The sequence below is a fragment of the Arvicanthis niloticus genome, chromosome 7 (genome assembly GCF_011762505.2).
Source record: "Arvicanthis niloticus isolate mArvNil1 chromosome 7, mArvNil1.pat.X, whole genome shotgun sequence".
NCBI classification, from domain to species: domain Eukaryota; kingdom Metazoa; phylum Chordata; class Mammalia; order Rodentia; family Muridae; genus Arvicanthis; species Arvicanthis niloticus.
This window is the reverse complement of record NC_047664.1, coordinates 36,874,842-36,901,156: the sequence shown is the minus strand read 5'-3', so window position 1 is coordinate 36,901,156 and position 26,315 is coordinate 36,874,842. Positions and strand designations below refer to the sequence as shown.

The 26,315-nt window shown below is 47.8% G+C and overlaps 1 protein-coding gene across 5 annotated transcripts in view; it reads right to left on the bottom strand.

Moving 5' to 3' along the window:
- Osbp2 (oxysterol binding protein 2) overlaps positions 1 to 26,315 on the bottom strand; it is a 164,043-nt gene that overhangs the window by 99,455 nt on the left and 38,273 nt on the right. For 2 of the 5 annotated variants that reach the window (XM_034509032.2, XM_076938230.1), the window contains exon 2: positions 22,787 to 22,995. In XM_034509032.2, coding sequence (XP_034364923.1) covers positions 22,787 to 22,995 — 209 coding nt within the window. Of the gene's footprint in view, positions 1 to 9,188; positions 9,324 to 22,786; positions 22,996 to 26,315 lie in introns of those variants that run through there. The other 3 variants (XM_076938232.1, XM_076938233.1, XM_076938234.1) reach the window with 2 other exon arrangements.

Genomic DNA, 26,315 nt, shown 5'->3' with positions numbered 1-26,315 from the left:
ACACGTTTTCCAGCTCTGCTGGACTGAGTACACAGCACAGCATCACAAGGGGCCAGTCCCTGAGAAACATCACTCTGGCTGGTTGAAATCTGCAGAGAGGGCACTGGAGGTGTTCTGACAGGATTCAATTAGTGAGTGCCAATCACCTTCTCCAGCAGCTTGCCAGCAGGGGGATGCTGAGGAGCTCAACAGCTAACAAAATTCCAACACTTGCTCAGCTCCCACCTCCTTGAGGTTCAGTGCAACAAAACAGCTCCCATCCAAGAGCAGAGGAGAGGCACCAGTGCTCAGGGGAGGCTGCATTTCTATGATCCGGTTATAGCCTGGAGAGCTCCAGGACCCTCTGCTGAACCTGGATGACCCCTACCAAATAACAAACCAAGAAACGTTTCTGGGCCTCACCCTTCACCATAACCTTGCCTAGGGGTGTCAGGGTGGGAGGGCTTACATAACTTCCAAAGTGCATGTGAAGGCTGATTCCTGCTGTATTTCCTGGGCACCTGCTAGGCCCCAGGCCATGCATCCAGCCACACTGAGCCAAACAGGTGGCCACAGAAAGATGCTAATTACCTTCTTGAATGCAAGCTGGGTTTGAAGGACAGATGTTAGCCAAATACCAACAACCTGCCAACAGTGATCAAACAGACTTTCTCCCTGCTTGGATGACCTGGACCATAAGATTCTCTGAAGCAGTGATCCCTTGCTAACTTGAACATGGAACCCAGAACCATCTATGGTCAGTCTAAGAACCTGGGCACAGGGAAAGGAAATGGGGTGACATCTTTATGAGTCTCCTTCCTAACAAACAGCCTGACCTCCTGGCACTTCAATCCACTTGTGGGCAGATGTTCATGGAGAGGCCAAGTCCGTGGATTCTAGAAAGTACAGGCTTCTCTGGAGAGATGGAGCATGCTCCTGGGCTGGCTTCCTGTCAGAAGCTCCCAGGCTTCTGCTCTGACCTCTCTATAGCACAACCCAGGACAGGACCTGAGCCAGAGGGTGAATGACTCAGGCTGTTGCCACTGTGTTAACTAAGAGTAGAAATGACTGCCTTGGTGAGCAGAGTAGAAAATAGGACAGTGGGGTTCATGGGTCTGCTGCTTCTCATTAGAGTCCCCTGTACCCTACTTCTTCCTATACACAGGAAAAAGGGCTAAGACTCTGTGTGTGTCTGTGTGTCTGTGTCTATATATACGTGTGTGTGTGTGTGTGTGTGTGTGTGTAGGTGCATACTCAAATCCATGTAATTGCAGGTACATGTGGAGGCCAGAGGACATCATCAGGTGTCATTCCTCAGAGCCATTCACCTGCTTTATTTTTGAGACAGGGTCTGCCATTAGCCTGGAGCTCTCTGATGGAGGTAGGCTATGTGGTCAGGGAGCCTCTGGGATCTACCTGTCTCTCTGCCTGAGAGAGATGGGATTACGAAGGCATCCTATCATGTCTGCTTTTAGAAAAAATAAACAAAAGAGAGTTCAAAAGAGAGACCAAATTCAGATGTTTGTCTATGCTAGCTCCCCAGACTGGGCTAAATACTTATGAATTAAAATCAATACCCAATACCTGGTGTTTACTTTAGAGGGTGCTTGAAATAGGAATCCTGTCAGAACAGGAGACACCAGAAGTTAGATCCACAAATGCCAAAAAGATTCAACTTAGAAAGCAAAGGTCGGCACATAAAATTGAGAGTCCTGGAGCTCTGAGCTCGACCCCATCTCAGTAGTAGATGTTGATGCCCATGCTAGGGGCAGAGTGATTCTCACTGCAGATCCCAGAGCAGCTTTGCCCTGGATACACAATGTTTCCATGGGACCCACTAGTGGAGTATTGGGAGAAGGCAGTACTACGAGTCAAACGTCTACCTCTGCAAGGCTCTGCCTCTGAGCGGTATATCCCTATCCCCAGCCCTAGAGTCAGGCTGCTGGCTAGTCAGCGCGATTCACTCCGTGGGGAAGCACAGGCACTGGGTATACAGCAGACACTGGGTGTCAGTGATGCCAAGCAACAGCCTAGAAAGGAGCTCTCTTGGAGTAGGACCTTTGAAGGACTGAACTCTCCACTGAGCGCCTATTCAATTAGGCAGCTACTCAGTTCGCAGATGGCCACAGCTGAGTGTGGAGGTATATACCTATCATCTCAGTGCTGGGGAGGCAGAAGCAGGAAGACCATGAGTTCAAGGCCAGCCTAGAGTAGGTAGAATCTGTCAAAACAAACAAACAAAACAAAGCAAAGGACGACAGACATGCATGCTGGCTAGGTGTTTTGTTTCCTTGTTTGTTTTGTTTTTTTCTCAACTTGACACAGCTAAAATCACAGAGGAAGAAGGGATCTGGAATGAGAAAATGCCCTCCACCATACTGGCCTGCAGATAAGCCTGTCTGCATTTCTTCAGGATTGGTGTGGAAAGGCCCAGCCCACTGTGGGCAGTGCTGCCCACAGATAGCTCTAAGGAGGCAAACAGACCAAGTCAGTAACTGTGTTCCTCTATGGTCTCTGCTCCAGGTCCTGCCCTGGCTTCCCTCAGTGATGGAATGGGGCCTGAGAGCTGGAAGATGAACTAAACCCTCTCCTCCCCCAGCTGCTTTTGGTCACGGTGTTTTATCACAGCATCAGAAACAGACAAATGGACTGGGTCAGGGGTTGCTTTGTATGGAATGAGAACTGGCTGGCACACATGAATGCACCATGGAAAGGAAGCGTGACATTAAAGCAACCCTGAGGGACTGGAGAGGCAGCTCAGTGACCAAGAGCTGCTCTTGCAAAGAGCCAGAGTTTGGTTCCCAACAGGTGGCTCACGATTGCCTGTAGTTCAGGCTTCCAGGGGATCTGACGCTCATCTCTGACCTTCGTGGGCACCCTTACACATGTGCAAGCACACACACACACAAATAAATAATAAAAAGTAATAGTGCAGGTAAATGAAGAGCACCCCTGCTTCTTGTGGGTTTCTAGTTTGTTGTCCAATATCAACTGCAGTTTGAAAATACACTAAATGAAAATTTTCAGTAATAGAGTTCCTACACACAGATGTGACTGTGGGGTACACACAGATGTGACTGTGGGGGTGCAGGCGGTAGGTTATTACAGATTTGACTGTGGGGTACACACAGATGTGACTGTGGGGGTGTGAGTGGTAGGTAATTTAACACAGGCCCAAGCAGGGGAAGAAAACAAACAGAGTGTGAGGTGACAACAGACTGCAGGGAGGCAGGAAGGCCACCCTCCCCATGCTCAGTGGGTGTCATCTTGCTGGCAGTACGCAGGTAACCCAGTGTGTGCATGTACACAGGGCTACACTCAGGACCACATGACAATCTGTCCTGGGGCAGCTCAACATGAGACCTTGCTGTCCAGGCTGTGCTGCCTACTGGCCTGCTTCTTGTCTCAGTTGGACTAAGGAACCCTATAGGTGTGTGACAGTGTACACACCAACGTCTGGGCTTCTATGCTGGTGAGGGCCTGTGCATAGACACAGCCTTGGGCTTTTCCATCTAAGGAAAGCCGGCCCTACAATCCCCTGTGCCCTGAAGAGCAGAGTCAAAACTACAGGGTCAGGTATAAATCCAAACGGAGGTACCGCAGCACCCAGCCTGTGTAGGCATCCTGTAGTGTGACTGGTTGCTACAATCTAAACATCCCCATCAAAAGGTAGTCTCTGTTGTAAGCTGTTAAGAGGGTAGAAAAGTAATCTGCCTGGGTTGGAGATGCTTGAGAGGTGATTAAGATTAAATAAGACTGGAAGCATGGGTGTAGTGCAATGGGATGGTATTCGACTTATTTTTCTTTTGTTACTGTTGTTTTGCTTTTTTGAGATAGGACCTTGCTATGTAGTCCAACTTACATCAATCCTCCTGCCTCAGCTTCTTGAGCGCTAGGATTAGAAGTGTATGCCACTATGTCTGGCTAGTGAGGGCAGCTTTGTGAGAGACCGTGGAGTTTATTTTGGCACACACAGCCATGCAGGGATGGGTGGCCCCTCTCTTCCACTGTGTGCGTCGGGAGCATGTTTGGATGCAATGCCTCCGTGCTCCTTTCCCCCTCCCCCCACCATCTCCTGTCTCCCTGTGTCTGGCTGATGCCTGTTTTGTCAACTGTGTCAAGCACTTCAGGGATACAAAGCTAGCCATCTTGAGTCAAGTGGCACAGACCTGGAGATACAGACTAGTCTTCTCATACACTCTTGGATTTACCTCAGCACTGCTTACTTGCAAAAGTAGCTCAGGAAACAAAGCGCTATTTGATGAGAAGGGTAAGAAATGGCTGTTGGGAGGGATTGCCACTCTCAGGTCTTGTCATTCTTGAGACATTTCATCACCAGAGAAAGTGCTAAGACCCACTGTGGAGATGACCTGGAAAATCATATGCATATTTGGTTGTGGGTATTTTTTAATAGATTTATCTTTATTTTATGTTTATGAATATTTTTTTCAGCATTGAAAGCCATGCAATAGATGGGGAGGGGCCCATGGCTTACACTCCCAGGTCAGAAGTACCTTGTTTCCTCCTACTGTTACTTCCAGTCAGGAAGGTCTCCCTGAACATCTGGAATGAACTCATGCTTACAGACATGTGCCTGTGTGGTCTCACTGTTAAATCACACAACCCAGTCCCGGAATCTGTATTGTGCCAACCAATCCGCATGCTAATCCAGCACAGCCTTCAAGGCTATCGCTCTCCTCTACACTATGATTTACCTAAATAGTTTTTAAAAATGTGTTCTTAAGGCAGCCTAACCTCTAGTTAGAAAAGACTGTAGCCGTGGACACAGTTCTCATTAGCTGGCTGCCACAGGAAGTTAATTTACCTTGTGTACCAGAGTACAGGATGTTCACAGATAGGCCTTTAGTGCGATAAAGATTTAGACCAGTTGAAAACAGCAGTTTTAGGTGAGCACCGCGTGCCGGATGCTAATCATCATAAATGCAATGAATCACGGGTTCATTAACTAAAAGTAGCGGTGGCGTGTGATTCAAAAGAGGGGGAGGAGAGAGAAGGAAGGGGGGGTCTGGGTATCTGTCTTGCTCTGAGCCACCTTGGGACTCTAAAGAAAGTTCTGGCCAGCAAGATGCCCTAAGCAGGTGCAGGTGGCTGATCTTGACCCTAAAACTTTCAGCACAGGACCAGAGAGACCTTCACTCTTTGCAAATCAGTTCCCATACTCCATCACAACAGGAAGGGACTAAGACGATGGATGAATGGAACAGATTTGGTTGCATTTACCACAAAAAATGACCCGGCCCACCACTTGCTACCTAAGTCTTGGCCTTGATTTCTAAAGCTAATTCCAAACACAGGAAAATGCTCTGTACTGATGCTTCTTTATCATTTTTTGGAAGAACCCATTTTTTGAGACAGATGTTTGTCCTGGCTAACCTTAAATGTCAATTTGATCTAGCCCAGAGTCATCTGAGAAAAGAAGCCTCAATTGAGACTGCCTAGATCACGTTGGCCTTGTGGTTATGTCTGTGGAAGACTGTCTTGACTTTTAATTCATGTAGAAGGGCCCCGTCCACTGTGGGCAGCACCATCCCTAGGCAGATGAGCCTGGGCTAGTTAAGAAAGCTAGCTTATAAATGGACAAAAAGCAGCATTGCTCTATGGTCTCTACTTTGAGTTCCTGCCCTGATTTTCTTCAGTGATGGACTGGGACATGGAAATTCTGGCTAAATAAACCCTTTCAGAGTATTTTATCACATCAGGAAGGAAATTAGAAAAATATCTATCATCTTAGACCACCAAACACCAAATAAAGGATGCTGCCTAAGTAGGCAGGCTGAGGAGACCAAGCCACCAGCACCCTTAGTGGAAGATGGCCCTCCAAAGAAGGGGAGCAGCTCGCTCCTGCCTGAAGCTCTATGCCCTGCCCCTGTCAATGTGGCTGACTTAGTCATGGGTGCAAAAGGGCAGCTACTGTGCCGTACACAGAAAGCCTGGGAGTAGCTTTGGGGATCTTCTGAACACCCTGCTCGTGTCGCCGAACAGTTGCTTCCCAGAATGCTTTTCCACACTATAGCTACAGCACCCATTTGCCAGCTCGGCTTGTCTTCTTCTAAAACTGGATCTGAGCTCACAGTTTCCCGACTGGCTGAACTGGGAAAGGAGCCACTTGGAATCTCCAGGCTCAGGAAGCAGCTGCCTGCCTTATGTTCTCACCCCTGAGGATGGCAGTGAAGAGCTACTGGGTAGGCTGGAGGTGGTCAGGGACGGTTCCCTGGACCAGAAGAAAGGGCAGGGTTTAACACTCCTTCATGACACACTCAGGTGCCCCTCAGGCACGATCCCATTCCATTTTGGCCACATCTGCTCAGATCAAAGCTGGCAACCTGCTTGGAGTGGTTCTGCCACCTGTTGTGGATAAATCTGAAACTGGGCACAACAGTCAAAAGCCCAGGTGCAGCCAAGGTCAGCTGGGCCACCCTGTACAGCAAAGCTGTGGCAAAACAAAGAAGCCAGTCTGCAGAAGCCTGCGGAGGGCAAAGACACAGAGGGACCCTGGAGAGACCAGAAATAAAAGTGGAGTTAAGGACCACTGTCCATACTGTCCTCCGGGGACACTCCCTACACTGTGCATCACAGCTCTGGTCTTTAAAGCAGGCTGCCTGGGATATTGCTCCCCAACATGAATGTGCCCTGTATAGAAACACACGCACGCACACACACACACACACACACACACACACACACACACACATGCACGCATGGACATATGCAAACATCCCTCTTTCCGAAGCCTCATCTGTCTCACATCTGTGTTAGACCACCATACATCTCATGAGGATCTATAGTCAGCCGAGGAGCCCAGGACAGTGGGGACAATGACTGAGTTTCCCAGCTGCCCCTTGTGGCCCTCTCTCGCCTGATAGTTTTGTGTTGTTCTGTCTTAAGGTCCTTCTTGCTGCTATTTGCCCTGAAAGCCATGTAGACGTTTTTCTTGGTTTCCCATGGGTGGGAAAGATAACTGAGGCTTAATGAGCTGAGGGCCTTGCCTAAAGTATCATAGAAACTCAAGAGTAAAGTCAGGATCCAAATGTTACACTTTTTAGTTAGACCACACCTGTTCACGACATTAGGCAATGAGACTGTACCAGCTTTGTTCTGTGTAGATAGCAGCCCTGACCTTTGAGAGTGTACCACTAGCCTAAGCAGAAATAGACAAATTGGACACAGAAGGCACCAGGAAAGGGCTGCAGCCCAAGCGTCACTCACCTCAGGCAAAGGCCAAGTATGCCAGTCTGGTATCTAATGACAACAATACAAGGGTCTGTCCAGCTTGGTAATTACAAAGGCCTGCTAAAGGGAAGTCATTAGTAATCAAGGCAGGCGCCGGTCAGGAAAACAATGCTCACGTCACTATTGTGGTGAGAAGGTCCCTCCTAGGCAATGGCTTCCGTTACACTCCACTTCTTCTACGCACATTGCCAACTTTAAAACTCCCCACAATGCCTGTTTCTATCCTGCTGGGCTCAGCAGAGGCCCTGAGAGGAGGGCCCAGGTCAGAATGCCTGCTCCCTCCCAAGCATACTGGGAAAAGCCAACTAGGTTTCTGAGGACAGCCCATCCCCACCTTTGATGTGCTGCATCTATTTGAGGGCTGCTCACCCTGAGCCTCTCAGCCAGCACTGATTTATATGGCCCCTCAGCAATCTGTACAGGTCATAGGGTCGTATCTAAACCAACCCACTCGCCTCCCTACATATTGGAAGGTACTCTGTGTTGCTTTGGGTCAGCAGCTCCCGTATTCAGCCACAGCCCCATCAAGTTCTCCCCAGCCATCAAGGCTAAGCCCTCAGAAGACTGCGCCTGAGGCACCTTCTCTGGGAAGAGCCAAAATCTTCCCGGCAAGATTTCTTAACTTCCTTTATGATGCCCGGGACTGCTCAAAAGCCATCTTCTCTGCTGGAAGCCAACACTGGGTCCTTTCTCAGCCCTCTGAATCCCTGCTTGTACCTCTCGTACACACTGCAGGACTCAGGAAGAAACTTGCTCCTTCAAGCAAACCTCCTTCCAGTATAGATTCTATAGATATGGGTGTTATGTTTTGATTAAAAAAAAACCAAACCCTTCTTCTTTAAACTTACATGGATGAGCTGGGCCTAGTGGCATAGGCCTGCAATCCTAGATATTTTAGGGGTGAAGCCGAAGGACAGCAAGTTCAAAGCCAACCTGGGCAACAATGCAAAATCTTGCCTCAAAATGTAAAGGGGGAGGGGCTTGCCTAGTATGCATAAGGCATTAGGTACAATCCCCAGGGATCAGGGGACGGAGTGACCGATGTGTGCCTGAGCCAGTAAAGGCTTCCAGACAAGACTGGCTGGACTACCTGACTTCCGGACAGGTAGCGTCTGTGTGATAAGTACACATAGTTTCCTCAGACTCTTCTGATCAGTTATGTCTTAATTTTTCACAACAATTAAAGAAGAGGCTTTTAAAATCCCATCCCGGAGGTTTTACAGTCTCCTCACACCTGTAGCTTTCAGGTCAGTGACAACTTCCTACAAGATGCTGCTCAAGGTCTTCCCTGCTAGGAGAATTCCAGAATTATATCTGTCCCCAGCCAGTCCTGTGCTTGATTTAATCACAACCCAGAAACCTTCAGTTCTCCAGCTACAGATCCATCCCTGTCTTGGCACACACGACTCCACTCCCAGCACTCAGGAAGCTGAGATAGGATTCCGAATCTGAAGCCAGCCTGAGTTATTACACACAGCAAGTCCCAGGCCAGCATGTGCTGCACAGCCTGTCCTTGTCTCAAAAGGAACCGACGGGGCTGGAGGTCTGGTGTATCAGTTAAGGGCACTGGCTGCCTGTTCGGGAAGATCTCAACTTCTAGTTCCAGCACCCACCTGCACATGCAGGTTTATAACCACCTGTGACTCCATTCCCCGGGATCTGGTGCCCCCTTCTGGCCACTGCAGACACTGCATGCACATGGTACACAGACATACATGCAGTCAAAACACCCACACACATAAAAGCAGAATGAAAATAAATGGATGGAGGGAGACATCACATTTCAGAAAGCCATTTCTCCATGTACAAAGGGCGAAGTGTTGCGTGTGCTAGCCACTTAGGACACAGAAAGTTCCAGAGTGGTGTTTACAGAGCCATGCCGACATCACACTCCCCATGAATTCTTTTTTTCCACCTTGGCACCATCACCAACAGGAAGAAAGTTTTCCAAGTCTTACCTTTTAGATGATGTTCATCTTGGGGTGATGGGCTGGTAGGCTGGCAGATGTTCTTTAGGGTAGGCCCCCAGGGCCACCAGCCACCCCTGCCCCAGCCCTGCCCAGCTGCCTGCCTGCCTGCTTTTTCTAGGGGCAGAATCTAGGCTGGTGAGAAGATTCTGACACTAGACTGTGACATCAGAATAGGCCGTGACATCAGAGCAGTGACAGGGATGCTAACAGGGTGAAAGGCAGGAGGAAGGAAACCCTAGAACTTGACCAGCCCCCTGGAAGTAACGCCCCAGATAAAAAGGTGGCTGGCCCTGTGCTCAATCTTATAGCTTTCCAGACAACCCCTCACCCTGTGAGGCTGATCTGAAGATAAACTAAAACTGATTCCAATGCACTGCGAATTATGCTATGTTGGCCATCCACTTAGAAGGAAGGCACCTGCAGGAACCATCCTCTAGTGCCCCCTTGTGTTAATGTAAGGGATAGTCTTATTTGCTCACCAAGTGGTTTGCCTGCAGACCAGGAGGTCCAGGGCAGAGACCCCAAGATGACCAAGTATCACACTGCCCAGGACAGGATTACGTGCAGGCCTATAGAAAGTGACCACTGTGCTAACACTCTACATGTAAAAAATGACATGGCCCTGTCAACTCATTTGAAGAATTCAATACCATGTCTGGTGAAAGCTCGTGTTTAAATTCTACATACACAACACACAAGAAATACAATTTGCTGAATAGGGCAGTGTAAGTGACTTATCAATCCAGCCACCCTACTCAGAGGAGCTTGTTAAACCAGGGTTTGCTCTTGGTCCCATGCTGGTCCGTAACTCAATAAAGGAGGCCAATCTGGTCTCTACTTCTCTATCTTCCTGCCTTTACTTCCCCAAGTGTGGTATGTGCCCCATGACCAACTTAACTTAAAAATCAAACAAGCAAGGAAATAACACAGGATGACATGTTGCTAACACTTAAGGACTTTTTCTACAGCTCTATTGTGTAAGTTGCAAATAGGGTGATCTATTTCTCCTGTTGGTCAGGTGCCTTTGCTACCCTTCCCTTGCTTGCTTTGCTGGCTATGATTGTCAGTAAGAGGTGAGTGTGTGGGCAAGAATGGACAGCTTTGGGTTTTCTCTGCTCATCTCCAAGAAGCACTCAGCATCCGCAGTGTGGGATTGGCTTTCTGAAGTCCCCCTTAATGCAACAGAGGTGAATCCTAGTTTACTGAGCTTACATCAGACATGGTATTAAATTCTGTCCAATGAGCTGACAGGGTTGTGTCATTTTTGACACGTAGAGTGTTGCTACAGTGCTCACTTAGACCCATCTTCCAATTGTCCTATTTATATTTTTTTCTGGACTCTGATTGTTAATATTTTGAAGATTTTTAAGAACTATGTTCATGACAGACATTGAGCTGTGGGTCTCCTGTATACCATTTGTCTGGCTTTGTATCAAGGCAGCATCGTCTTTATATAATGGCCTGGAAATCTCTCTTTCCCTGTTTTTCAGAAGACAATGCGTGCATGTGGTGTTGTTTATTTTACAAATGTTTTATAGAATTTACTGGTGAAGTCACCTAGGCATGAGATAGCTGGTCATGAGCCTAGGAGTTCATAAGCAATTTAATATTTTTCTGAGACAGATTTCACCGTGTAGCCCTGGCTGTCCATCCTCCTGCCTCAGCCTCATGAGTGCTGGGATTATAGGCATGCACCACCATATGTGGCTCCATAAAGACTTATTGGGGTCATTTTGGTCGTTTTACCAAACATGTATATGTTCGTTCGTTCTCTGTCTCTGTCTCTGTCTCTCCTCTCTCTCTCTCTCTCTCTCTCTCTCTCTCTCTCTCTCTCTCTCTCTCTCTCTCTTCTCCCTCCCTCCCTCCCTCCCTCCCTCTTGACTGGCATTTACTAGTTCAAAAAAAAAATCCCTTTTCAGTCTTTTGAGCCAACTCCAGAGCTTTATACACGGTTCATACACGGCCTATTACTTACTGCCAAATGGAAGGGGAAGGGAGGGAGAGAGGGAGGAAGAATAGAGGAAGAGAGGGAGGGATGGAAAGAGGGAGAGAAGAAGGGATGGAAAGGGATAGAGGGAGAGAGAGAGAGAAAGAAATACAATGGGAGTTTGCTCACCTTTGAGGAGCACAGTACTTCCTACCACTGGGCAGGATTTCTATAGTTTTGAGCCCCTGCTGCCTACACTGTCACATCCTGCACACTTCCTGCCCCCTGGGCCTGACCTGGACAGTCTCCCCTGCAGCTGTCACTTATCTCTACAGTCCACAAGATTCTGGAAGGAAAAACTCCCCACATTACCACCTGTTTGGTGCTACCTCAAATTCTGGCCTTGTGATTGCTTAATTTTCAAAGAAAGCACAGAGTCACGGGTGCTCTGTGTGACACAGTTTCATTTATTCATTTTAGACAACCTTCAGCTTTATGGGCGAGGAAACAGGAACAGTGACCCAGTTAATACAAGCCATAGCTGGGACGTGACTCCAGGCCTATGGTTACCCAAGGCTGCCCCTTGGTTAGGAGCAGCAAACAGGAACCTCCCCCCAGCAGGGGCTGAGGGAGCAGCCAGGGACAGGCCAGCAAGGACAAAAGAGGAGGCTTCTTCAAGGCCAGGTGCAGTGGCACACTACTTTAATCCCAGCACTCAGGAGACAGAGGCAGGTGAATCTCTGCACTCAAGGCCAGCCTGGTCTACACAGTGGGTTCTAGGCAGCCAGGACTACACACATGAAGACAAACCAAAACAAAAGACAAAGAAAGAAGTTGAACAGAATCAAGGGGTTCAATAAGGCGACTGCCACGTGCCATTGCTCATCTTGAAGTAACTGAATTGGAGCCGCAGAGCCCACAGGTGGGGTCATGCCAGGTGATTCAAGCTGGGGCACGGCTGAAGATGCCAGGGTGTGTTGACAAAGGGATAAGGCATTGGGTTTGAGGACAGCTGTGCTCAAGGACCCTGGCAGACCCGAGGGCTGATGAGTAGGGCGTAAACCTAGAAGAGGCATGGAGAGGCTACAATACGGAAGGAAGAGCCTCATGAAATGCAGGCAGTGTGCGTTGCTGACCCTTCGCTGGCCCTGCCAGCCCTTCTCAAAGGGCAGGGGCTACGTGCAGGGCATTCCTTATCTTACCTGGGCTATTCTGCATCCTGATGACCCTATGGGACTGACCTTAAAAAGGCAGGCGAGTGAGCACGGCTGTGCCAGGTCCAGCACGCCCTCCCAAGGTCCAGCCAGCCACCAGATGGCGGCTGTGGGCACGACATAAAGCTTTCCACATCAGAGAATGCTGCTTAGTGAGCAAGTCCTGAGGTTGCCCACTCCTCATCAGGGGACCAGGAATCGCTTCACTGTTTGACACATGCTGTTTTCAAGACAGGCATAAGAGAGAGCTTGAAAATATGAAACTAGGAAAAGACCACCTTGCCAAGACCCAGATGAGCTCTGGTCTCCCGTGACCGGCTTGGGGGGCGGGGGGGGGGAGGTCCTCTGGGACATCATCTGAGCCTCCTCTACCATCTGCTAGCTGCCCATAGCTCTGCATGCTCTCTGCTCCCTGACCCCATGGGTCTGGCATTGCCGAGTGGGGTGGAAGGATGAAGTGAGAATGTTTAGACCCAGGCAGGTGTAACCTGTGGCCCAAGGACCACGTACATCTCATAATAGCTATGAATTCAGCCTGATGCATTTGTAAATGACAACATCATGTCCGGTGTCAGAGGGTTAGACACTCCAGGTTATGTCATGACCTACCTACCCAGGTATAGATGCTAGTCCAGCATCAGTATAGACCTCCATAGGTTGTAAGTTGGCTGATCCCAGTCTGAGGTTGTCTGGTGATTGGATACACAGAGGAGTCAAGGGACTGAGAAATGTGTGGATCCTGCTAGACAGCCATGTGCCGTGGGGGTGAGGTGGCCTAGCAGCATTCGTCACCCAACAAAGAAGGCAAAGAGAACTCGATGTAAAAGCAAAAGAAATGTGGTAAGTGCAAGCCAGGCACTGTGGCAAACGCCCATAATTCCAGCACTTGGGAAGAAGGCAGAGGGGTCAAAGGATACAAGTCTTCATGAACCTGAAGGTAGATGAAGCGAACCGGTGTCGCAGTGCAGTCAGAAAGCTGAAGTCAGCAAATGGCCGAGTCTCAAAAGTAGGTTCCAGAGAAGGACAGGTGCTGCTCCAAGAAGAGAAGCCATGAGTGGCAGCCAGCAGCTGCCTCTCTGCATGAGCGTGACAGCAGGTTACAGGTGGGTCTGTAACCCCTCGGGGGAATGGCACAGGGCTCCCTATGGCCAAGAGTCCTTGGGGGAAGGTAGAAAAAGTGAAGCTGTGGGATTGCCACAGAGCAGGGTGGTCAGACAGCTTCAGACAGGGAGCAGGACACAGGATGGCTTGTACCATGAACAGTGTATGAGGAGAACTGCTGGATGCCTCTCTTCCTTAGAGGCAGTATTTATCATCTGATTTTTTTTTAAAAGGCAAAGAGAACTGAACTTCAAACCAAAAGCAAAACAAAACAATAACAAACCATGGTTGTTGCCCCAAGCCTAGTGGGTTGACAGACACCTGGACTCCTAGCACTCAAGAGGTGGGAGCAAAAAGAACCGTGAGTTCAAAGCTAGCCTGTGACATACATAGTAGGTTTTGGGCCAGCCTTAACTATACAGTGAAATCCCACCTAAAAATTAAAAAAATAATAATAAAAAAAAGAAAGATAGGCACAGTAGCCATGAAGCCAGGCCCTTGCAGGAGGACAGAGGGAGAGAAGTATGGTCAATTGAATTGGGGTCAATGAGAGGCAGAACAAAGAAATTTCCACCAGATGGACCAAGCTCATGCCAAGAAGCAGGACAATGGCAGGAGCTGGGTTTCTTCCAGGTGAGCAAGCTCAGCAGGCCTCACCAGGAAGGTAGGCAGGCTTAGAGAGGGTTACTAGAGTGTGTGTGCTCAAATACAGCATAACGTAACCTCCAAATCCCTTGGGTACATCCAGGAGAAGACAGCAGCTTCACAGCAGACGCTGAGAGAACAGACACTTGCCTTCTTTTCCTTTGGTTTGAAAAGAATGAGCAGTCTAAGGACTAGCAATGCCTGACTCCCCGGAGAGAAGCTGGAGGCAGAGCCAGAGAGTTCATCAGGCGGAGGAAGGAAGCGTGTGTGGGTCCAGCTCCCTGGGTCTCTTTTCTCGAAACCCAGAACTGAGAACTGAGGGAAGGAGAAGGTTGCTCTCCAGAGAGACTAGAATAAACTCAGAGTGACCATTCCCCGCACAGTCCTGTACAGTGTCTGTCACTGCTCCTATATGAGCCGGAATCTTCCCCAGAGTCTCATGTATTGAATGCTCTGCTGTGGAGCTTTTAGGAGGCAAGACCTGGCTAGCAGACATAGGTCACCAAGGAAGAGCCTTGGAAGGTTCCACCTGCTCCTGGTTCTATCCTAGCTCTGTTTCCCGGATAACCACAAGTGAAGATCTGCTGCTGTGTGTCACGGTGGACTGAGGCAGCTCACTGGATGCCTTCCCTGCCATGTTCAACAGAAATCCCTCTGAAACCATGAGCCAGAATAAGTCTTCTCCCTCAAGCCATTCTGTCGGGCAGTATGCCACGAAGGCAAGTGACGAGTTCTGTCAGCAGCAACAGCACACCTGCAAGATTCCAGAACCCAGAGTCCAAACTCCAACACATCGGGTGCTTTGGTAAACATGGACCACAACCGAACTGCCAAACTCTTATTTTTCCAACAAAATCGAGTGGAATGCATACCATGACTTCACAAATGAGGAAGATTACAACCACACATGATTAAAAGGTCCTAAATTTACAGTAATAGTATGGAATTCCCTTAGGTAGAATATACGAGGTTTATTTTCCTTTTTCTTTTTCTTTTTCTTTTTTTTCTGAGACAGGGTTTCTCTGTGTAGCCCTGGCTGTCCTGGAACTCACTCTGTAGACCAGGCTGGCCTTGAACTCAGAAATCCGCCTGCCTCTGCCTCCCAAGTGCTGGGATTAAAGGTGTGCACCACCACTTCCTGGCATATACAAGGTTTCAAAAGAACTGTTGCCTTAATTTCAAGCAGGCTGTCCTGTCTGTAGTCTGATATAAAACCCTTCTGCTTGTGGAAGGCCTCTCACCCTGTCTCATCCATTCTCACTCAACTGGAGGGTCCAGCCAACCCCCTCCCCTCAACACTTCCTCAGGGAAGAGACACTGCCTGAACCTCTGCTCAGGCCACAGCCAGCTTTTTCCCAATGGTCCTTCTGGATCAGGAGTATGTTAGGTGTTGGGAGCCGACTCCTAGCAGAAAGTGGCTATCATCTTTGCAGCCATCTCGAGCCACATACCCTGACAAGAGACTTGTTTTTCAACAGCCTACAACAGCTGAGCACACTCTGATAAACATCTTGTTTATCTCACATATCTTGTTTTGTTGTTTAGTGCCCCCAGCTGCATTGTGCACGTGGTAAAGTGTCTTCAGCTGTGTTCCCCTGCTTGTGCTTATAAATACCCAGAATTTCCTTGCAAGAGAGGAGACAATAAATGAGAAACGAGACTTGGTCATATACTCTGGTTTGTCTCCATTCTTCGCGTCTCTTCCCCTTCTTCCCCTACTCTCTCTCTTGCTAGACCCTGACTGGAGGACTGGAGTAGCAGCTCAGGCTGGGACAGTTAGGTTGTGATTTCCTCCCAGATAAAACCTCCCATCCTGCAGGGAAGCTCCATTAACTCAGGAAGTTAACCCAAAGGCTTTAGGATGTCCCTGAAACTGAGCAGATACACTAGGCCCCTCCCTTTTCAAGTCTGTCTAAGCAGTAAGGACAGCAGGAGGTGCTCTCAGACCAACTGGGCTGCCTGCTAGAGCCTCAGACCAGACAAGCTGTCTGGAAGATGCACAGACCAGCTGAGCCACTTGGAAAGGACACCCTCCAACTTGTTGAGATGCCTGTAGCCTGGGCAGTATGTTCCAGGGCTCCAGCTTTTGTGAACCGGTACCCATGCTGGGGTGGGCTTTGGTGACGCAGCTGTCTTTGAGTCATTTCTGCTCCAGTAAGTAACCCCAGTAAAACTCATTGGTTCGTCCAGACAGACTTTAGCAGTACCTATACTTTGGTCTGTCATGGGTTCCCTGTCTGAAGTGAGATGTTTGATCATGTCTTCCCTGAAGCAGTGTCATACAACAGGGTCCCTGCTCCCCTGACCTCCCACTCCACCCAAAGCTCCATTCTCTTCCCCCTTTACAGGGTTCACTGGAGTCCAGGCTGCGCACCTCACCCTGGCCAGAGAGTTCCCCACATCAGGCGCAGCCCTGGGACACAGAAGGACAGCAACGAAGGTTATTTGAAGGGTAATGGGACATTTTACCTTTCAGCGACTTCACACGAGTGTGTTTTCCTCATTTTCAGAGATGGAGTTTCTAACACATGCCACAGGGCTATCAAGAGGGAAAGTTAGTGCAAATAGCACCCAGAGTCTGGACCTCTCACACCCGCTTGCAAAAGTCTGCACTATGACTGGCTAACACCAATTTCCTTTATGCATTCACAAACACACTAACAGAAAATTCAGTTCCCGCCCCCATCCTGCCTCAGGTGGCAGAAGATCGATTCAGTTTTGCATTTTCTAGCACTGCGAGTTTCTGGTTTCTTGAGGTTTCACAACTGTGGTATGATATTTATGTACAACTGAAGACGAACTCCACACCAGGAAAAGTATTTCCTTCACACCCCACTTTCACAGGCCCATGGGCCATGAGAACCACCATCCAGCAGAGCAGAGTTACGACTCCCAGGAATGAAGATGGTGGTACCCGCAGTGTGCCTGTCCCATATACTGTCATGCAACCCTTCCAGGAACCAAGCAGTTGAAAACAAGAGCCTTACGGCTGGGTGGGGGCTTCGGGGACACCCTGACCAATGGCTTCTTAGATGAGACTGAGGCCCTGAGAGATCAAGGCATTTACCCAGTATCAGACAAGGCCTGGCCCTTGTGCTCTGCCTGTGCTACTGTACAGCATCTCACAAATCTGGAAAATGAGAAGCTGAAGAAATGGAAAGTTAGCTCAGAATAACCGTACCAAGCCCTGGAAGGCACAGTAGTGTCTGCGGCATGGCCCAGTTTTCAGCTGCAACCCCTCTATGTGCCGGAATTTACATATCTTGTGTACTCTGTTTTGTTTCTCAGGCTGAGCAGAAACCAGCTTTGTTCCTCCCAGTCCTGGTTCTCACCATAGAGACTGGGCATGTGTGCACTCTCCTCTGCCCTCATCTGCACATCCTGGCTCTTCTGACTTGTGGTTTTTCTTCTTTAGTTTTAGAGGTTATATCTCACTATTGTAGTTCAAGCTGGCCCAGAACTCATAATCACCTGTCCCAGGGGTAAACAGGCAGAGAGAAACCACAACACTCAGTACTTCCCCTGAGGAGGTTAGCAGATCCACAGAGGATGCCATGGGACACAGGCCCAACAACAGATTTTCACTGGGCACTGATGCACTGCTATACTCACAGCCAGGATCAAGCTCACCGTGAATATTAAATGCACAAACTTTCCTTGCCCTGTATGCATGTATGTGTACCATGTGCATGCCTGCAGCCCACAGAGGTCAGAGAAATGCATTAGATTCCATGGAACAGGAGCTGTGAGCCACCAAGTGGTTGCTGGGAACCGAACCCAGGTCCTCTGGAAGAGCAGCCAGTGCTCTTAACTGCTGAGCTACCTCTCCATCCCTTACTGATTGTATTGCGAAAGAGTGTTGAATATTTGTCAAATCTTTTCCTTGCATTACTTGAGATGATTGTATGCCTTCCTTCGATCAAATTGGTACATTAATTACATTGTTTTTCTCATTTTGAACCTCCTTGGACTTGTGAACTAAATCCTCTTTGATCATGGAGCACAACCCTTTAGCATACACTGTTAGATTTTGTTTACATCTGTGTTCATGATGGATGATGGGCAAGTTTTCTTGTCATGTGTTTGGTGGCTTTGGTATCATGGCTGGTTGCACAAAATAAGAAGTATTTCTTTCTATTGAAGTTTTTTTTTTTTTTCCCTTGATAGGATTGGTATACATTCTTCTTAGGACCAGTGATGCCATCCGGTCTTGAGTTTTCTTTACTGTTAATCTCTGATTCCCACACTCTTTTATAAATGTTAAGATTTCTGTAGTTAGTCATGGTGACGCATGCACGTTTAGACATTTTCCCATTTCCGGTCATCCAACTGTAGATATTTCTGTTTATTCCCTCAAGGTTAGTAGTAATGATTGTTAGAAATAAGACAAGAGTCAAAAGTTGGTTTGGAAAAGACGCTGACACAAAATTAGCCTTCAGGAAACAGAGCAGTGGAAGGTGTGGTCTGATTTCTTCCTGTGGTGGGGTCTGGCTGCTTACAACTGATCTGCAGTTGTATTGGGAAGGCTACAAGCTAACAAGAGAGCTCTATTTTTGAGTCTGGTGTTAGTGATGTCAGTCTTCTCTTCCTGTTGGTTGAGTCTCCTGTTTCGCTGCAGGTTTGTCAATATGTGTTTTTTATAGCCATACATTTCTGAAAATTACTCTTGCTATACATCGTGATATCTTTTTTTATATACTGTATTCTCATTTCCATCCATCTCAAAGTACTTTCTCGTTTCCCCTTGTGGTGGCTTAAATGAGAATTGCCCTATCGGCTCATGTATTTAAATGCTTAGTCCCCAGTTGGTGGAACTGTTTGGGAAGGACTGGGAGATGTGGCCTTGTTGGAGGAGGTGTGTTTTTGTGGGATTGGCTTTGAGGTTTCAAAAGCCCATGTCATTCCCAGTTCTCTCTGTCTGTCTCTATCTGTCTCTGTCTCTGTCTGTCTCTGTCTGTCTCTGTCTGTCTCTCTCTCTGTCTGTCTCTCTGTCTGTCTCTGTCTGTCTCTGTCTGTCTCTCTCTCTGCCTTATGCCTGTTGATCAGATTTAAGGTCTTAGCTACTGCTCCAGTGCCATGCCTGCCTGCTGTCATACTTCCCTGCATGGAGGGTCATGGACTCTAAACCCCTGAAGCCATAAGCTCCTGGTAAACTGTTTCTTCTATAGGTTGCATTAGTCATGGTGTCTTATCACAATGATATACCAGTAACTAAGACAGAAGTTGGTACAAGGAGCGGCCATGCTATTATTGGAAGAATATGGAATGCCTTGGTACTTTGAAAAAGGAAAGCAGTTAAACACTATAAGCAGGGTGCGATGGGCCATCCTAGTCGGGGCTTGGAAAACAGTAGTGCTGAGAGCTATGTGGACTATGGAGGCCCAGCTCAAGAGGTTTCAGAGGGGAATAATATTAGCAACAGGGCTAAAGTCCATCCTTGTGATATTTTGGCAAAGAGCTGCTTTTGCCTTGTCTTAAGAATCTTCCTGAGGCTACATTGGAGAGTTTGGGACTAATTATGTTGACAGTGGAAATTGCAAGACAGCCTAACACTGATTCTGTTGCACGACTATTAGTGATAACAAGACAGCCTAATACTGATTCTGTTGCATGACTATTAGTGACAACTCTTAAGCAGATCTAAGACAAAAGCAGGCAAGCAGGGCAAAAACAAATGCAAAAGTACAGTTTGAGGAGAAAAGGAGAAGTAGGGAACTTAATGTTGGAGCCAAAGCTTGTGCTAAAAGAGGAGAGGAGATTAAGGCGAGGCCTGATCTGAAATGGAATGAAGGGAGGGGGACCTCAGGGCAAGACCCCACCAAACAAGCTTCCACTTGTAAAAAGAAAAGACCTCAGGAATTATCTGGTTCTTAAAAAGACACGATGACCAAAGCAGCAACAAATAAAAGCTTCTTCTAGTCTAACTAAAGGAGAGGGACAGGCTCCATCCCAAGCATGCAGCCGTCTTTGCAGCATTGGCCATTTGATTCTTAGCTCTAGATTCCAGAGTCAGGAAGGATACAGGAGTTAAGGATACAGGTTGTGGTTAAGGAAAGTCACTGAGGACAGCTGTGTGTGGGAGGAGCCCTGCAGGAAAGCGTGGAGGGGCCGTTGTAGGAGCTGTGGAAGTAGAGTCTGGGTTGCACTGGAGACCTTAGAGGTGATAGAGCTCTGGGATATTGGCCAAGAAGAGCTGCACAGAGGCAGTGGGACCAGCCTTAGAGAGAGAGAAAGACAGAGAGCGAGAGCGAGAGCGAGAGCAAGAGAGACAGAGAGACAGAGAGAGAGACAGAGAGAGACAGAGACAGAGAGAGACAGAGACAGAGAGAGACAGAGACAGAGAGAGAGTTGCAGGCAGCAAAGCTAGAAGGTTAGAGGCACCTAAGCCCCTGACATCAGACATGGAGCTACAGGAGGATTTGGAGTTTGCCATGTTGGGTTTTGGTTCAGTTCCTCCTCACTATGTCCCCTATTGGAATAAATGCATACTCTGTGGAAATATGTAATTTTTTTTTAAACACAGTGTTACAAATAAAAGATTGCCTTGAGTCTCAGAAGAGGCTTTGGACTTCGGACTTTTTTTTTCTCTCGAGACACAGTTTCTCTGTGTAGCCCTGGCTGTCCTGGAACTCACTCTGTAGACCAGGCTGGCCTTGAACTCAGAAATCCGCCTGCCTCTGCCTCCCAAGTGCTGGGATTAAGGGCGTGCGCCACCACTGCCCGGCTGGACTTCGGACTTTTAAACAGTGTTCATATTGTTAAAGACTACTGAGGCAGTTTGGAGTTAGAGTGAATGTCTTTTGCACTATGATGTGGCTACAAGCCTATGGGGGCCAGGGACTGGAATGTGGTGGTTTGAATAAGAATGGCTTCACAGGCTCAGCAGGTGATGACACATTAGCTGAGTACCTTCTATCCCAGGAACACATAAGGTGAATCTTCAAGGTGTCCTCTGAACTCCACATGCACACAGTGGTTCATGCACCTACATATACACCATACGCACATACACGCACACAGGCATGTGCAAACATACACCCACAAATAAACAAATGAATAAGTAAATAAATAAATGTAAAAGGCTAACTTAGTAAATACTGCAGAAAATGAAGCCCTTGGAGTCATTCACTGACAGTGCTTCTGTGAGCCTCAGGCTCCCCCTCTCTGACAGCGGGACTGAGCCCAACCCCATCTTTCACCTCAGTTGCTTCCCACAGGCAATCATAGAGACCATGGGTCCTCAATGTCAGCACTGCCTGGTAGTTCCCTGTTGAAAGACTACACTTCCCAGATTCCCTTGCAGACTATGGAAGTCATTTCCACCCCTATAAGGGGCTGATTCCCTTTTCTCCTGGAGACATTTTGGCCTTCTGGGCACGTGGGTAACAAAAGTGCCCCCTAGCAGTGAATAAACATGGTTCTATCCAGGCTCAGACCAAGCCACTGCCAAGTGGTGTCAGCCACCACTGTCTCTCCAGCTGCTTTGATAATCTAATGTGGCTCATGAATGAGCCGGGCCCCAAGAGCCTCCTCCTCTGCTGTGCTGAATCGGTACACATGCATGCTCGAAATAAAACTCCTGCAGGTGGCTCCCTAGACCACTGTGCATCACGGAAAAATAACAGCCTCCGACTAGAGCAATGGCTCAGAAGTTAAGAGCACTTGCTGTTTTCAGAAGACCTGATTTCAGTTCTCATCACTAACATAAAGGCTTACAATTGTCCATAGCTCCTGTCTCAGAACATCTGGTACCTTCTTCTGGATGCTGAGAGAAACACATGCGCACATGCACACACACACAAACTACACACACACACATTACACACACACATGAGCGCACACACACATGCACATACCCACTACACACACACACACACACACACACACACACACGATGCTTTGTTCAAAATACTAATACCAATAAAATAAGTCTTAAGATAACAGCCTAATCACAGACAACAGGCTAAATGAACCATGGTCCTTCCATGCAATAAAAAACCATGTTGTAAAAACAAAGGCAATGCTTTTATGTACTAACAGGGGACACATTTAGGATAAATAGCTAAACAGAAAGGGCAGTGAAGTGTTGCATCTTAAATGAGCACCTACTTGGGCATATGTAAAAAGATCTCCAGCACCTCTGGTGGTCTCCAGTGAGAGACCAAGGTAGGTAGCTAGGATCAGGAGTCAAACATGGGTTTTATTCATAGGTTTTCGGAACTATCATGAAGACTGCTTGGACCATCAAAGTTGGTGTCCAGCCTGACCAAGGCAGAAGCTCTGGAAAACTCTCCTCACTAGCCACAATTTAACCACTGGGGAAAACAACCAGTCTGAGGCACAGTACACCATTCCAGAACCCCCACCCTACACCACTGCTTTTGGGTTTGGATCATTCAATATCTGAAGCATAACCATTCTGATTTTTTTTTAAGGCACACATAGTGCCTGGCACTTCAAACATGCCCATCCCCAGGACTGCCAGCCACAAACACCTTGGCTGAATAGCTTCTTCACTGTAGACGGTGCACCCAACCAAGTGGGAAGGGGACACACAAACGTTAGTCCTTCTGAATTGGGCCACACTACCTTGGATTTCTTGGTCATGACTGTTCCCAAGTATTTTTGTTGTTTCCCCAGTCCTCTAGACTACTGTGACAGCACTCATACCCCGCCTCCTTGTGCTGAACCATCACTACCTGACTGAGTTTTCATCACACGAATAGCCTTGGCCTTGGCCAACTCCAGAACGGTGATCCATTGCTGCCGATCCACTTCTGAGCTGGCCTTGAGGTGGTAGGTTCTTGCCCCGTTGCATAACAAGATTCCACAAGAGTCCTCTGTTTCAAAGTGTGCGGAGGCCAGGTTGATGGTTCCACGGCAGGTGTGGGCCATTTCACCCTGGTTTCTGTGGGATTCAAGAGAAGGTATGAGGTCAGGATCCCAAATGAAATAGTTCCAGACCAGAGAAACTCTCTAGGTAAATCCTCATCTCATTCCTGGAGAGGTGGCCAGGGATCCCCAGTGGGAGAGACCCCCTGCGATCCCCATTGGGAGAGAACGTCTTATTGCAATGGGCCATGTCTACTATGGGGAGGGGTAGGAGGCTATACTTTGCCATGCCTGCTATGGTCTAAGTCCTTGAGGACACTAGGAAGTGGAGAAGAGCCCAAGAGTCAAATGGGGTCTGCAGCTTCATGTCAGGCTCTCGCCACTAAATCTTGGAAGCCAAGAGAAAGATGTTTCTACTAGAGCAGAGATTGGAGGCCCAGAACTCAAAGGGAGGACCCGGGTAGCTTCTTCATTGAGGTAATCTGGGAATGGTATTGTTCTTGAGACTGTCCTTCTGTTCCACCAAGACAGCCAGAGAGCAAGGACACACCTATCATCGTCTCTCAAGGCAATGACAAGGCTAACATGATGCTACCTCATGACAAAGGGACAACCCCTTCACTGGCGACAAGATCATGGAGCTAACGTTATCAGGACCCCATATTATTAGGAGACATATTATTTCCACTGGACCCCATGTCTGACTGAGATACGACCATCATGAGTGTATTTGCCTCACTCGTTCCCTTAGGCACTTGAAGGAAATCCAGAACCCCATAAAAACCCCAGATCTTTCCACAGAGGGCGTTGTAAAGGGAAGAGCTGTTGACAAGCATCTAATACTGCCATGGGGGATGAATTCACTTGGTAATTTCCTGCCAGAGTGGCTGTTCTTGGCTGTCTGTCAACTTGAGTACATCTGGAATTAACCAAACCCCAAGAGGCTAGGTGCAGGAGAGATTTTTCTTAATTAAATATTTTGAAGTAAAAAGACCATGGTTAATCTGGATCTTCTGAGGTGGGAAGATCCACCTTTAATCTGGGCCACACCTTCTGGTAGCAGCCTATGTAAAAGACACACAAGAAAGACGCTCTTGCTCTTTGCCTGCTTCAGGGAGAAAATGTATCTTAGCTCACATCAACCAAGCCCCCAAAGGCTTATAAGCTCCACCAGCTCTGCTGCCCACAGCATTCAGAGTCTGTTGCTGGGTAGGGATTCCAGCCTATGCCAGCAGTTTTCCTTGCCAGATCCCATGATCCTCAGGGTCTTCTGGTATGGTCACCAACCCTGACACACAGTGCCTGGCCTCTGCTGCTCTCCATGAACCCCTCAGTCTTGCACCCACCTTGCTATCATTGCATCAATGTCATGGATGCTCCTGACACGCTCTACCACCAACTCCAATGCCTGGCCATCGTGGACCACAGCTGTATCAGCTTGGGTGCTGATGCTGGGGAAACACCTTCCTAGGCACTTGCTTCTGAGGAGCAGGGAACCTCGTCAGCTTAGGCTGTCTTTATTTAAATAAATTTAGACCCATGAGATGGAGTTCTGTCCCCAAGACACCTTCCCTATTGCAGAATCCCCAGTGGAGCACTGGAGGATTCTCGAGATTCCAGTCTTTTACAAGCACCCGCATGAATGCTCTCCTGTCCAGAAATTTCTTCTGACAAATTAGCCAATCATGTTGAATTCCTCCACTCAGGTTCCTAAGAGATGAACAGAATAAAAACCAGATTCTTGGCAAAACAAAAAACAAAACAAAACAAAACCAAAACAACAACAACAAAACAAAATACGTTTGTGGCTCTTAGCCCAACCCAGATGGAATCTTTGTTCTTTGAAAGCTCCATCCACATTTCTCTCTGTGCTCATATCTTCTGCTCCACCAGAATTTCCCATCAGCCTCTGTTTGTGGTACTCTGTGGCTTTTCCAAACCAAAGATCCAAGGTCTTCCACATTCCTCCTACAAAACAGTCCCAAAGGCCTGAAAGCCGCATGGTCAGACTTGCCACAGCAACAGTCCCACCTCCAGTACCAGCTTCCATGTTAGTGTCTTCTGTGTTGTTGTGATAAAACAACCAATGAAAACAATTTAAGGCTTGTTTGGGCTCAGAGTTAAAGGTATAGTCCAGCCAATCAGGTATAGCACCATCTGATCACAGCCACGTCAGAGCAGAAAGCAATAAACAAATGCGTGCATGCTACTTAAACAGGATTTACAAGCCTGGCAAATGATGCTGCCCACCATAATTAAAGTAATTATTTCCCACAGCAATTAACACAATTCAGATAATATCTCACAGAAGTTTTCAGAGCCCTTCTCCAGTAGGTAATCCTAGATTCTGTCAAGTAGACAGCAGCCACCACAACACCCAACAAACGATCCTCTTTGATTTGAAGAATGCTCTCTTTCTAGATCTGATCTGCTTTGACCACACACAGCCCTTTGAGAAAATGATGTGGAGCAGAAGCAAGGCCAGCTCGTGGATGCTGGCAGCAGAGGAAAGGTGCTCCATTTACAGACATGGCAGAGCTGGGGGTGTCTGTCACAAGCCTGGAGTCTTAGATTTCATTTTAGGCTCAAGACTGTTCGGGTGTTAAATGCTACAGTGACTAACTACCAACAGTACTCCTGCTAGGCGAAAAAAGAAAAGAGACATAGACTATACTCTAGGGGCTGGAGAGATGGCTCAGCGGTTAAGAGCACTGATTGCTTTTCCAGAGGTCCTGAGTTCAATTCCCAGCAACCACATGGTGGCTCACAACCATCTGTAATGGGATCTGGTGCCTTCTTCTGGTGTGTCTGAAGACAGCTGCAGTGTACTCATATAAATAAAACAAATAAATAAATCTTAAAAAAAAAAAAAAAAGACTATGTTCTAGGCACAAGCAAAGCTTGTAAGACCAGGAGAATTCACACGGCTTTCAGACAACTGGAAATGTTCCAGGATCACGGTGCCTGAGAACAGGAGAGGCAGAGAAGCAGGGAAAGGCCAAAGGTGGTGCTGGAGGGAATATTAAGGAGTCTTATACCCAAATATTAAGGAGTCTTATACCCAGGTCTCCTGGGCTTAATATTAGAAAAGAGGAGGAGCAATAGCTCCAGACATTCTGGGGGAAATGAAATAAGCCAGGTCACTGTGCCAAGTCAGTCAGTGTTCCACTGTTAGTTGTCCACTGTGTGTGTGTGTGTGTGTGTGTGTGTGTGTGTGTGTGTGTACACACCCCACCTACTGTATATATAATAAAGACCCAGCAGTTCATGCAGATACAAACGAAGGACTGGAGGGGTAAATGGGTGAGAAGTAAGATATTTCTTATCAACAGTAGCATAGCCACATCGATAGACTGATTGTTAATCTTGTTAACTTGCTTGGGATCAAGTAAGGGA